At 35.3% G+C, this 12,363-nt stretch overlaps 1 protein-coding gene across 4 annotated transcripts in view; it reads left to right on the forward strand.

The window, feature by feature from the left end:
• The window catches only part of NAALAD2 (N-acetylated alpha-linked acidic dipeptidase 2), a 70,139-nt gene extending 59,366 nt beyond the window's left edge, over positions 1-10,773 (forward strand). For 3 of the 4 annotated variants that reach the window (XM_015081238.3, XM_015081246.3, XM_027040008.2), the window contains one exon: positions 7,440-10,773. In XM_015081238.3, the coding sequence (XP_014936724.2) occupies positions 7,440-7,629 (190 nt within the window). In that variant the 3' untranslated portion in view covers positions 7,630-10,773. The remainder of the gene's footprint in view (positions 1-7,439) is intronic. The other variant, XR_008290539.1, reaches the window with a different exon arrangement.
• The last annotated feature ends 1,590 nt before the right edge of the window (positions 10,774-12,363 follow it).

Below are 12,363 nucleotides of genomic sequence, written 5' to 3' on the forward strand. Positions count from 1 at the left end.
TCACAAAGCTAAAGGATACAATAACAGAACTGAAAAATTAGAGGGGTTTTCCAGCAGACAAGATGAAGCAGAAGAAAGGATCACTGATCTTAAAGACAGGGTATTAGAATTCACCCATAGTGCAGGGGTGGGGGGGGAGGAGGGGGAAGCTTAAAAGACTTAGAGGAAACATCAACTAACATTCACATGACAGGGATCCCAGAAGAGACAGAAAGGGGCTGAAAACCTAGAAGAGGAACCCAACATCCAGAAACAGGAAGCCCAGAAAGAATTCCAAATAAAATGAACCAAAAGAGACCCACAGCAAAACACTAATTGTCAAAAGTAAAGACCAGGATAAAAGCAGCCAAGAGAGGAACTTCTTATATACAAAAGAGCCCCCATACAATAATTAGCAGATTTTACAGCAGGACTTTGCAGGCCAGAAAGGAGTGGCATGAGAGAGTGCAAGTGCTGAAAGAAAAAGACTTCCAATCAAGAAAGAATATACACTCTTGCAAAGTTATCTTTGAGAACTAAAGGAGAAAGAGTATTCCAGAACAACAAAAGCTAAAGGAATCTGTCACCATTAACTGGCCTCCTAAGAAATGCTAAAGGGAGCTCTTTAAGTTGGAAAGGTGTGGCTTAGTAACAAGAAAACAGGAAGAGTGAACATTTTACTGGTAAAGATACACATTAGAGTAAAAGTAATGGTGTGAAGGTTAAGACAAAAGTAGTAAAAATAACTATAATAACTAAGGGATACACACAAGTAAGAGGAAGTAAAACCTAAACCATGGTGGTAGGATGGGTAAGAGTAAAAAGGCAGAGCTTTAGAATGCCTTCAAAGTAAAACTGTCATATTCATGAAAGTCTACTTTAAATTGGTAGTTTGTTCTATGTAAGGCTCATAGTAACCACAAACCAAACAGCTACATAGGCATACCTCTGATCTACTGCAGGTTAGGTTACAGAGATCTGCAATAAAGCATCTTAAATGAAGTTTCTGGTTTCCTAGTACATACAAAAGTTATGTTTATACTGTAGTATAGTCTATTAGGTGTGTGAAGCACTTCTAAAAACAAAGTACATACCTTAATTAAAAAATACTGTATTTCTAAAAATGCTAGCCATCATCTCAGCTTTCAGCTAGTTGTAATCTTTTCCGCTGGTGGAAGGTCTTGCCTCCCAAGTTGATGGCAGCTGGCTGATCAGGGTGGTGGCTGCTGAAGTTTGGACTGGTTGTGGCTAAGTCTTCCATTCAGGTTTGTCTGTTGTGATGCTGTTTGACAGTTCTATTTCAATAGTCAATTCTCTCAAAGCCTGCCGCTGCTTTTTAACTAAGTTTATGTAATATTCTAAACCCTTTGTTGCCACTGCTGAATCTTCACAGCATCTTTACCAAGAGAAGATTCCATCTAAAATTAACGACTTTCTTTGCTCATCCATGAGCAGCAACTCTTCACCGATTAAAGTTTTACTTTAAGATTGCAGCAGTTAAAATATAATGATTATGAAAATTAAGGCCAGTATCTGATGAGCAGAGAAGCAAAAATCTTCCATAAAACAGTAAATGGAATTTAACAATATACTAAAAGGATCATTCACCATGATCAAGTCAGATTTTAGAGATACAAGTGTGGTTCAGTATCCACAAATCAATCAATATGATAGACCACCATTAACAAAATAAATGATAAAAATCACACAGAAAAAACATTCGACAAAATACATCTGTTCATGATAAAAATTACCAGTGAAGTGGGTTTAGAGGGAACATGCCTCAATGTAATCAAGGCCATTTCAGATATACCCACACCTACCCTATTACTCCATGGGGAAAAGTTGAAAGCTTTTCTTCTGAGATTAGGAATAAGACAAGGATGCCCACTCATGCTATTTTTATTCACCATATATTGGTAGTCCTAGCTGCAGCAGTCAGACAGGAAAAAGAAATCAAAGGCATCCAAACTGATAAGAAGTAAAACTGTCACTATTGCAGATGACATGACACTACATACAGAAAACCTAAAAATACCAAAAAATTAGAACTAATGAATTCAGTAAAGTTGCAGGGTAACAAACAAATGCACAGAAATCTATTCTGTTTTTATATACTACTAAACAAAGCAGAAAGAGAAATTAAGAAAACTCATTTACAATTGCATCAAAAAGAATAAAATATCTATGAAGAAATTTAACCAAGGAGGTGAAAGACCTGTACTCTGAAGAGTACAAGGGAGCACAAAACAAGCAAACACAATCCGTATCAAAATATCAATAGCATTTTTCACAAAATTAGAATAAATTATCCTAAAATTTGCATTGAAACAAAATGCACCCTAAATAACCAAAGCAACCTTGTGAAACAAGAACAGAGCTGGAGGTATCACAATCCCAGATTTTAATATATACTACAAAGCTATAGTGATGATACAGGAAGAAAAATGGACCTATAAATCAACAGAACAGAAGAGAGGGCCCCATGCTTATGTGATTAATAATGTACAAATAAGGCAAGACTGTGCAATAGAGAAAAGACAGTCTCTTCAATAAATGGTGCTGGGAAAAATGGACAGCTACATACAAATGAAATGGAACTACTTTCTTATCACAAAAATAAACTCAAAATGGGTTAAATACCTAAGTAAATGTGAGAGCTAAAACCATTAGACTCAAAAAACAAAAAAACCAAAAAACAAAACCCCAAAAACAATAAACAGGGAGAATAGCACACTAAAAAGCTTTTGCACAGCAGAGGAAACCATCAATAAAACAACAAGGAAATCTAAAATGGGAACTAAATGGGAAATCTAAAATAAAGAACTGCTACCACTCAACAAAAATTTGATTAAAAAAGGGCAGAGAACCTGAATATGTATTTTTCCAAAGAGAAAAAGACATGAAAAACAATGGTCCCCACCACTAATCATGAGGGAAATGCAAATCAAAACTAAAATGAGGTTTTCACCTCACAATGTCAGAATGCCCAGTATCAAAAAGACAAGGGTTGGCAAGGATGTGGAGAAAAGGGAACTCTCATACATTATTAGTGGGGATGTAAACTGGTGCATCCACTACAGAACAGTATGAACATTCCTTAAAAAACTTAAGATAGAAATACTACACGACCCAGTAATTCTATTACCGGGTATTTACCCCCCAAAAAACAAAAACGCAAATTCAACTAAATATATGCCTCGTTATTTAATACAGTGTTATTTACAATAGCCAACATAGGGATGCAACCTAAGTGTCCACTAACAGATGAAGAGAGAAAGATGTATACACGCACATACACACACAAAACGCAACACTAACCATAAAAAAGAACGAAATCTTGCCATTTGCAACATGGATATACCTAGAGAGTATTAAGCTAAGTGAAGTAAGTCCGAGAAAAACAAATCCCATATGATTTCACTTCAAAACAAATGAACCAAGAAAAAAATTGGTGGTTGCTAGAAAGGACGGGGGGGGGGGGGCAGGGAATATGGACAAAATAGGGGATTAAGTGGTACAGACTTGAAGTTATAAATAAGCCATGAAGACGAAAAGTCCACCACAGGGAAACAGTCAATTATATTGTAGTGACTTTGGTGGCAGATGGTACCTACACTTATTGCAGTGAGCATTCCTAATGTATGTAACTGTCAAATTACTATTATACACTCCAAATAACACTGTATTGTCAAGTGTGTTCCAATAAAGAATATAATAAAGTCTGAAATATTATAAAAATAACCAAATTGTGACACAGAGACAAAAAGTGAAAAAATATAGTTGGAAAAATGGTGCCAAAAGACTTGCTTGATGGAAGGTTGCCACAAACATTCAATTAAAAAAAAAAAACAACAACGAAAAACGTACTGTCAGGCACAATAAAATGAGGTAAGCCTGTAGTAGATACAAGAAAGATAAAATCTAAGCATACCTACCACCAAATCACAAAGGGTGAGAGCAAAATAAGCAACAAGCAAGAAAACAATTAACAAAACAGCAATATGTACATACCTATTATTTTTAATGTAAATGGAATAAATGTGCAATGGAGAGACAGGGTAGTTGAATGAATAAAAAAACAAGACCTATCTATATGATGTCTAGAAGAGACTCCCTTCATTTTTTTTTTCTTTTTTTTTCTGAGAGCGAGTGAGCGCAAGCGGGGGGAAGGGCAGAAAGAAGGGGAAACAATCCCAAGGAGGCTCTGCACCACCAGCTCAGAGCCCAATGTGGGGCTCGAACTCAAGAACTGTGAGATCATGCCTGAGCCAAAGTCAAGAGCTGGATGCTTGACCAAACGAGCCACCTAGGCGCCCAGAAGAGACTCACTTCAGAGGTCAAGACCCACACGGACGAAAACTGAAGGCATGGAGAAAGACATCTAATGCATAATGGAAACCAAAAGAAAGGAGGAATACCTATCCTAGTATCAGACAAAATACTTTAAAACGAAGACTGTAATAAGAGACAAAGGAGGAAATTACATAGTAATAAAAGGGTCAAACAAGAGGATATAACATTTGTAAATACATCTGCACCCAACCATATAAATTAGGTATTAACACACATCAAAAGAGACAGGAATACAAGAGGAGGAGACTTTAACGCCACACATCAATGGCTAGCTTCTAGACAAAAAAAATCACTAAGGAAACATTATCCTTAAACGTAACATTAGGCCATATGAAATTAAAAGATATATACAGAATGTTCCATCCAAAAGCAAACCACACATTCTTGCAAGAGCATGTGCAATGTTTTCCAGGATTGGTCATATGTCAAAAAATAAGTCTTGACAGACTTAGGAACTATTAAGCATCTGTTTTTGCCACAGTGATATGAAACTAGTAATCAACTACAAGAAAAGTGGAATATTCCCAAAAAGTGGAAATTAAACAATGTTCTACCAACTATAGGGCAGGTCATGAAATCAAAAGATAAGAAAATACCTTGGGAAAAATGAAGAGGGAAATACAGATGGCAAAATTTATGGGATATAGCAAATGCAGTTCTAAGATTGAAGTTCACCAGCAATAATCACCTACCCCAAGAAAAAAGTAAAATTCTCAAGCAACCTAACATCCCACCTCAGTGAAGAAGAATGATAAATGAAGCCAAGTTAGTAGAAGGAAGGAAATAAAGAGGAAATCAAGGAAATAGAAATTAAAAGGTCAAAAGAAAAGTTCAATGAAATGAAGAGCTGATTCTTTGAAAGAAAATTTATAAACCATTCACTGGATTCACCAAGAAGAGAAAGGGTTTGGACACATAAAAGAGATGTTACAACTAATACCACAGAAATACAAACATACAAGACTATCAACACGATTATGCCAACAAACTGAACCACCTGGAACATATGGACAAACTCCTAGAAACATACAGCCTTTCAGAACTGAAGCATGAAGAAATGTATATGTAAAAAGAAAGGGAGGATACTGAATCAGTAATCCTCAATCTCGCAACAAACCAAAGTCCAGGACCAAACGGCTTCACTGGTAACTTCTCCAAACATTGAAAGAAGAGTCAGTACCACTGGTTTTCAAATTCTTTCAAAAAACTGAAGAGGGAACACTTCCAAACTCCTTTTAAAAGGCAAGCATTACCCTGATATGAAAATCAAACAAGAATGCCACAAGAAAATTACCAGCCAATATGATGAGCAGAGAAGCAAAAATCCTTCACAAAATATTAGCAAACCAAATTCAACAATATATTAAAACAAGATCACGTACCACAATCAAATGGGATTTATCCGAGGGATATAAAGATAGGTTCAATATCCACAGATCAATGTCATGCCATATTAACAAAATGAAGGATAAAGTCTTACATAGAGGCAGAGAAAGCACTTGACAAAAATTCAACATGCATTTTTATTAAAACTCATCAAAGTCATGTAAAAAAATGTAACTTAACATAATAAAGGCCACATATGACAAACCTCCAGCTAATATCATACTTAAGGGTGAAAAGCTGAAAGCTTTTCCTCAAAGATCAGGAACAATATAAGAATGCTTACCTAGTCTTGCCACTTTTTTCCAACATAGTATATTGGTAGTCCTACTGAGAGCAATTAGGCAAGAAAAAGGCATCCATACTGGAAAGAAATAAAACCATTACTTATTTGTAGATGACATTATATATAGATAAACCTAAGGAATCCACTAAAAAACTGTTAGAATGAATAAATTCATCGTATGGTGAAGACACAAAATATACAGAAATCTATTATATTTCTATACACTAATAATGGCCTATCAGAAAGAGAGATTAAGCAAACAATCCCATTTGCAACTGCATCAAAAAGAATAGAATACCTAACAATTTAGCCAAGGTGAAAGGCCACAGGGGTATTAGATGTCAGGTCAATGATTCGAACCAGGTTTATACAATTCTTAGTATCTATCTGTATTTTACTATACTCTGCTTTTACAGTTTTCCAATAGAGGGCAAGTATACTTATGAATAGCTATAAACTTCATGTAGAATATCTCAAGTCATATATAGGTCAGAATATCAATGTTTATAAGCAGTTCAGTATGTAACACTGGCTCTAAGAAAGATCCATTTGAGGCCATGTTAAGATTTAAAAGCCAAGAGAAATAAATCCTGATGTAGTTTGGATAATCTAAATGATTTACATTATAAATTTCTATTTGATCGTTAATACTAACTTACAGAGTTTCATATTGTCTCAGACAGTAGATTTACATCTTAAAGAAGCTGTAGGATTTTGACCTAATTCCTTATCATGGTATTCAATAAAATATGTCCTTTTCTGGAAAGCAGCATTCCAGAGGAAGAGAAGTAGCTTGATCTCTTCAGGTAGTTGTAAGACAAAATAAAAAATCAAATGCAAAACTTTCCTTCTAGATTACAAATTAAATGTGTCTGTAGGCAATTCACATGGACCTCATTCATCATCCTTACATTTATGATATATTGGCAATACACGCTTTTTTAATTATTGATTTTTAATGTCTAAAGAGTATCGGAACAAGTGTCATTTTTGTTGAATCTCTGAAAAAGGCCACGCACAGATAAATTGTTTTTTCAATCTCTTCTCACTCTCAGTAAATATATCCATAAAGCATACTTGTTTTCACTGTTCGGGTTTCTTGGCAGTCAGACAACTGATGTACACAACTTATGAGAATGAACCCATTTTCTTCCAATTGGTACGGGTAGCAACATGATTTATGAGAGTAATCTTAGTGAATGCATATGGTCAACTTTCTTTATTTAAAATTATACTGTTACATAACTATCTTAAATTAATTATAGGTCTTCATTTTGGAGTAAAACAGTGAATGCCAGGAGGAGACACAGTATTCTTAAGATGTCATCTAAGGAAAGGGAATGAAGACAGAAGTGTGTAAAATGTAACGTATGTACATATACTCTTTAGCTCAACCTGCCCTATGTTGTTGTTTTGGTTTTTTTTTTTCTATTAGGCACATCATCTTTGCTCCAAGTAGCCACAACAAATACGCTGGAGAATCATTTCCTGGGATCTACGATGCTATGTTTGATATTGAAAATAAAGAAGACCCTCAATCAGCCTGGACAGAAGTAAAGAAACACATTTCTATTGCAGCCTTTACAATTCAAGCAGCAGCAGGAACCCTGAAAGAAGTGTTATAGGAAGGTCTCAGCCAAATGGCCATTAAAAGTGTTACTGAAAGTCTCAGGATAAAATCTTTCCTTGTATTTTGATCACTTATGAAGCCAGAGTATTCAATAATCTTGCTTTTCATGTCCTATTTTGATTTAGACTTCCATTCTGTTCATCTGTAAAGAGTTTTTTGGCTTTTTAAAAATTCAAAACTTCATCACCAAATCGTTAATCTAATAAAACAAAAGAACTCCAGTCTTGGGGCAGAAAGACATAAAGTAACTGAAAATTCCCACAAATAACATATGACAAGGAACTTGGAGCTCTCAGATGTTGCTAGTAGAAATGTAAAATGGTACAACCATTTTGGAAAACAGTTTGTTAGCTTCTTACCAAGTTAAAAAATACAGTTAACCCTTGAACATGGGTCTGAACTGCACAAATCCACTTATACATAATTTTTTTCTAATACAGCATTTTATGATTTTAACATTTTTCTTCTAGTTTTACTGTAAGAATACAGGATATAATACATATATATAAAATATGGGTTAATCAACTGTTTATATTATTGGTAAGGCTTCTGCTCAACAGTAGGCTATCAGCTGTTAAATTTTTAGGGAGTAGAGTTATATGCATATTTTTGTCTGCCTGGTAGATTGGCACCCGTAACCCTCACACTGTTCAAGGGTCAACTGTAGTAACCCTTGCAAGTTATTGTTTCATAAGTTATGTTTTTATCATCTTTAATAAACAGCTGATAATTAGAACAAGTGATTATGTGCCAAAGCCGTGTAATTAAGCAAGGATGTTACATATATAATGAGCTATTTTTTTTTTTAATGTTGATTTTTGAGGCATAGAGAGTGCGTGAGTGAGCACATGAGCAGGGCAGGGGCAGAAAGGGGTAGACACAGAATCTGAAGCAGGCTCATGGCTCTGAGCTGTAAGCAAGAGCCCAACGTGGGGCTTGAACCCACGAGCCATGAGATCATGACCTGAGCCAAAGTTGGACGCTCAACCGACTGAGCCACCCAGGCGCCCGTGAGCTATTTCTTAACGTTTTCCCTTACAAGTACTTTACCTATAAGATGTTTTATGTATGCCACTTGCTAATGACAAAACAAAAATCTAGTGATGAAACAAAAAAAGGGGAGACTGAGGAAATCACCATAGAAATCCACTGTACAAAGGTAGAAACAGAGGGAAAAGGAAACACAGGAGATAAAAAAAATAACCAGAAGGCAAAAAAGAAGACAGCAGTAGTTAAGTAATTATAAATGGATTGAATTCACCAAAGGGCACAAAGTGGCTGGATGCAAAAAACACCTAACTATATAGCTGTCTAAAGGAAACTCATTTTAGTTCTAAAAACACAGACTCAAGGTGTAGGGACAGAGGAGGATATTCCATGCATGTAGATACCAAAAAAAAGTACGCATCACCATATTTATGCCAGAAAAAATACACTTCAAGCCCAAAACATTAAGAGACAAAGAAGTCACTAATAATAAATACATCAAGAAGATAAAACAATTATACATCCAACATCAGAACATCACAATTAAATGGATTCAACAGTCATATACAGAACATTCCAACCTACAGCATAATCCACGTTTTTTTCAAGTGCATATGGACATTTGCCAAGGCAGATCACATGATAGGGCACAAAACAAATCTCAGCAAATTTAAGATTGAAATAATACCAACTATCTTTTCTGACCACAATAGTGTAAAATAGAAATCAGCAAGAGAAAGCTAGAAAAATCTACCAATATGTGGAAACTAAACATACTTCTAAATAATCCACGAGTCAAAAAAATGGAAATATGACACATCAAATCTTATGGGGTGCAGCAAAAGCAGTTGAAAGTTTACAGTATAAATGCATATATTAAGAAATTACAAAGATCTCAAACAGCCAGTTGTGAAAGTTACTCTAGGAAATGTAAAAAGAATAAGTCTAGACATAGCAGAAGGAAATAAAAGCAGAAATAAAATCTCTTTCAGAAAAAAGCATCAGTAAAACCTAAAAGCTGGTTCATCAAAAAGGTAAAACTGACAAAACTTTAGCCAGACTTAGAAATGAAACCAATCTTGGGGTGCCTGGGGGACTCAGTCATTAAGCATCTGACTTCGGCTCAGGTCATGATCTCATGGTGTGTGAGTTTGAGATGCCCACGTTGGGCTCTGTGCTGACAGCTCAGAGCCTGGAGCCTGCTTCAGACCCTGTGTGTCTCTCTTTCTCTGCCCCTCCTGCATTCAAACTTTGTCTCTCTCAAAAATAAACATTAAAAATTTTTTTTTAAAAAAAGATCTTACAACTGATACTACAAAAATACACAGGATTCAAGAGACCAGTATCAACAACTATATGCCCCAAAACAGGTAAAAAGGATACATTTCTAGAAACAACCTATCAAGACAATGAAAAAGAAACATAAAACATGAATAGACCAATAAGGAACAAGAGACTGAATAATTTAAAACATCACAGTACAAAAAATAACCGAAGACCAGATGGCTCCATTGGCAAATTCTAATCAACACTCCGAGAATTAACACCATCTTTCTCAAACTTCCAAAAACTTTAGGTATACGGAATATTTGCAAACTCATTTAAAAGGCCAGCATTATTCTGGCGCTAAAGCCAGAAAAGAACAAAAAGCAGAGACCAATATTGCTGATGAACACAACTCTCAACCAAATATGAGCAAACCTAATTGAAGAACACAAAAAGCTTATACATCTTGACTAAATGGGATTTATCCCTGGGATGCAAAAATGGTTCAATACGTGTAAAACAATAAATGTCATACATCACGTTAATAAAATGAAAGACAAAAATCACGATCATCTATGCATTTAAAATGCAACATCCTTTCATGATAAAAACTTCAGGCACATTGGGTATAGAATGAACATACCTCAACATAAAGGCCATGTATGACCAACCCACAGCTAACATGATACTCAACTGAGAAAAACTGAAAGCTCTTGCTCATATTCAAATCAGGAAGGAGGAAGTGAAACTGTCCCATTTGTAGTTAATATGATTTTGTATATGCAACATCCTAAAGACACAAAAAAAACAAAAAAAAACGAACTAATCAGGGATTTCAGTAAAGTTGCAGGACACAAAATGTACAGAAATAAGTTACATTCCTATACACTAAGGGTGAAACATCTGAAAAAATTATCCCATTCACTGCATCAAAAATAATCCTTAGAAATAAATGTAATCAACGAAGTGAAAGAGTACAATGAAAACTGTAAGACTGCTCAAAGAAATTAAAGACAAATGGAAAGACATCCTGTGTTCATAAATCAAGAGTATTAAAATGTCCATACTACACAAGGCCATCTGCAGATTCAATGCAATCCCTATCAAAATACCAATGGCATTATTCACACAAATAGAAAAAACAATCCTAAAGTTTGTACGGAACTGCAAAAGACCCCAGACAGCCAAAGCAATCTTGAGGAAAAAGAACTAAGCTGGAGGTATCTCCTGACTTCAAACTATACTACAAAGCTACAGTAATAAAAACAGCATGGTATTGACACAAAAACTGACAGAGACCAACAGAACAGTGAGCCCAGAATCAAACCCCCGCTTTAACAATCAATATTTGACAGGGAGAAAAGAGCATCCAATGGGGAAAGGACAGTCTCTTCAATAGATGGCTGTTGGAAAAAATAAACACTGAGCAATGAAATTAGGCTCCTATCTTATACTCCTCTCGGAAAATAACGGGAATGGATCAAAGACTTCAACATAAGACTTGATACTATAAACCTAGAAAAAAAAATGGGAGACTAAGTTCTTTAACACTGGTCTTCATAATGTTTAGGATATGACCCCAAAAGCACAAACAAAAGCAAAACTCAACAAAAAATGAAAAATCAAGTTACAGAATGGGAGAAAATTTTTGCTAATCATCTAGCTCATGGAGTTAATACCCAAAAAATATAAAGAACTCCCTACAACTTGGAAACAAAAAACCCAAATCCAAAAAATGGCAGAACTAAACAGACGTTTTCTAGATATCCACATAGCCAAAAACACATGAAAAGACGCTCAACTTCACTAATCATCAGGAAAATACAAAATAAAACCAACATGAGAGATCTCATACCTATTCAAATGGCTACCATCAAAAAGATAAAAGTGTAGCAAGGATGTGGAGAAGAGGGAACCCTTGTGCACTATTGTTAGGAATGTAAACTGGTACAGCCTCTATGGGTAATAGTGTGGAGTCTCCTTAAAATTTTTTAAAAAAGAGCTATCATAGGACCTAGTAATTCTATTTCTGGGTATTTATCCAAAGAAAATGAAAACACTAACTCAAAATGATATATGCACCCCTACATTCACTGCAGCATTATTTGTAATAGCCAAGATATGGAAAGAACCTGTGTCCATCAACAGACGAATGGATAAAATGTGGTGGGTATATACACACTGGAGTAATAATTCACCCATGACAAAGACATCCTGCCATTTGTGACAACATGGATGGAGTTTGAGCACGTTATGCTAAGTGACAGAAGTGAGAGAAAGACAAATGCTGTATGATATCACTTGTATGTGGAATTTAAAAAGGCCAAAGTTGTAGAAACACAATAAAATGGTGGTTACCAAGGGATGAAAGTTGTGGGGTCAAGAACAGATGTTAAGGGTACAAATTTACAAGGAGCAGTTACTTTAAACCAAGGAGTAGTTAAGCCTTAGAGATATAATGTATAGTACAATAAAA

This window comes from Acinonyx jubatus, chromosome D1, assembly GCF_027475565.1.
Source record: "Acinonyx jubatus isolate Ajub_Pintada_27869175 chromosome D1, VMU_Ajub_asm_v1.0, whole genome shotgun sequence".
NCBI lineage: Eukaryota > Metazoa > Chordata > Mammalia > Carnivora > Felidae > Acinonyx > Acinonyx jubatus.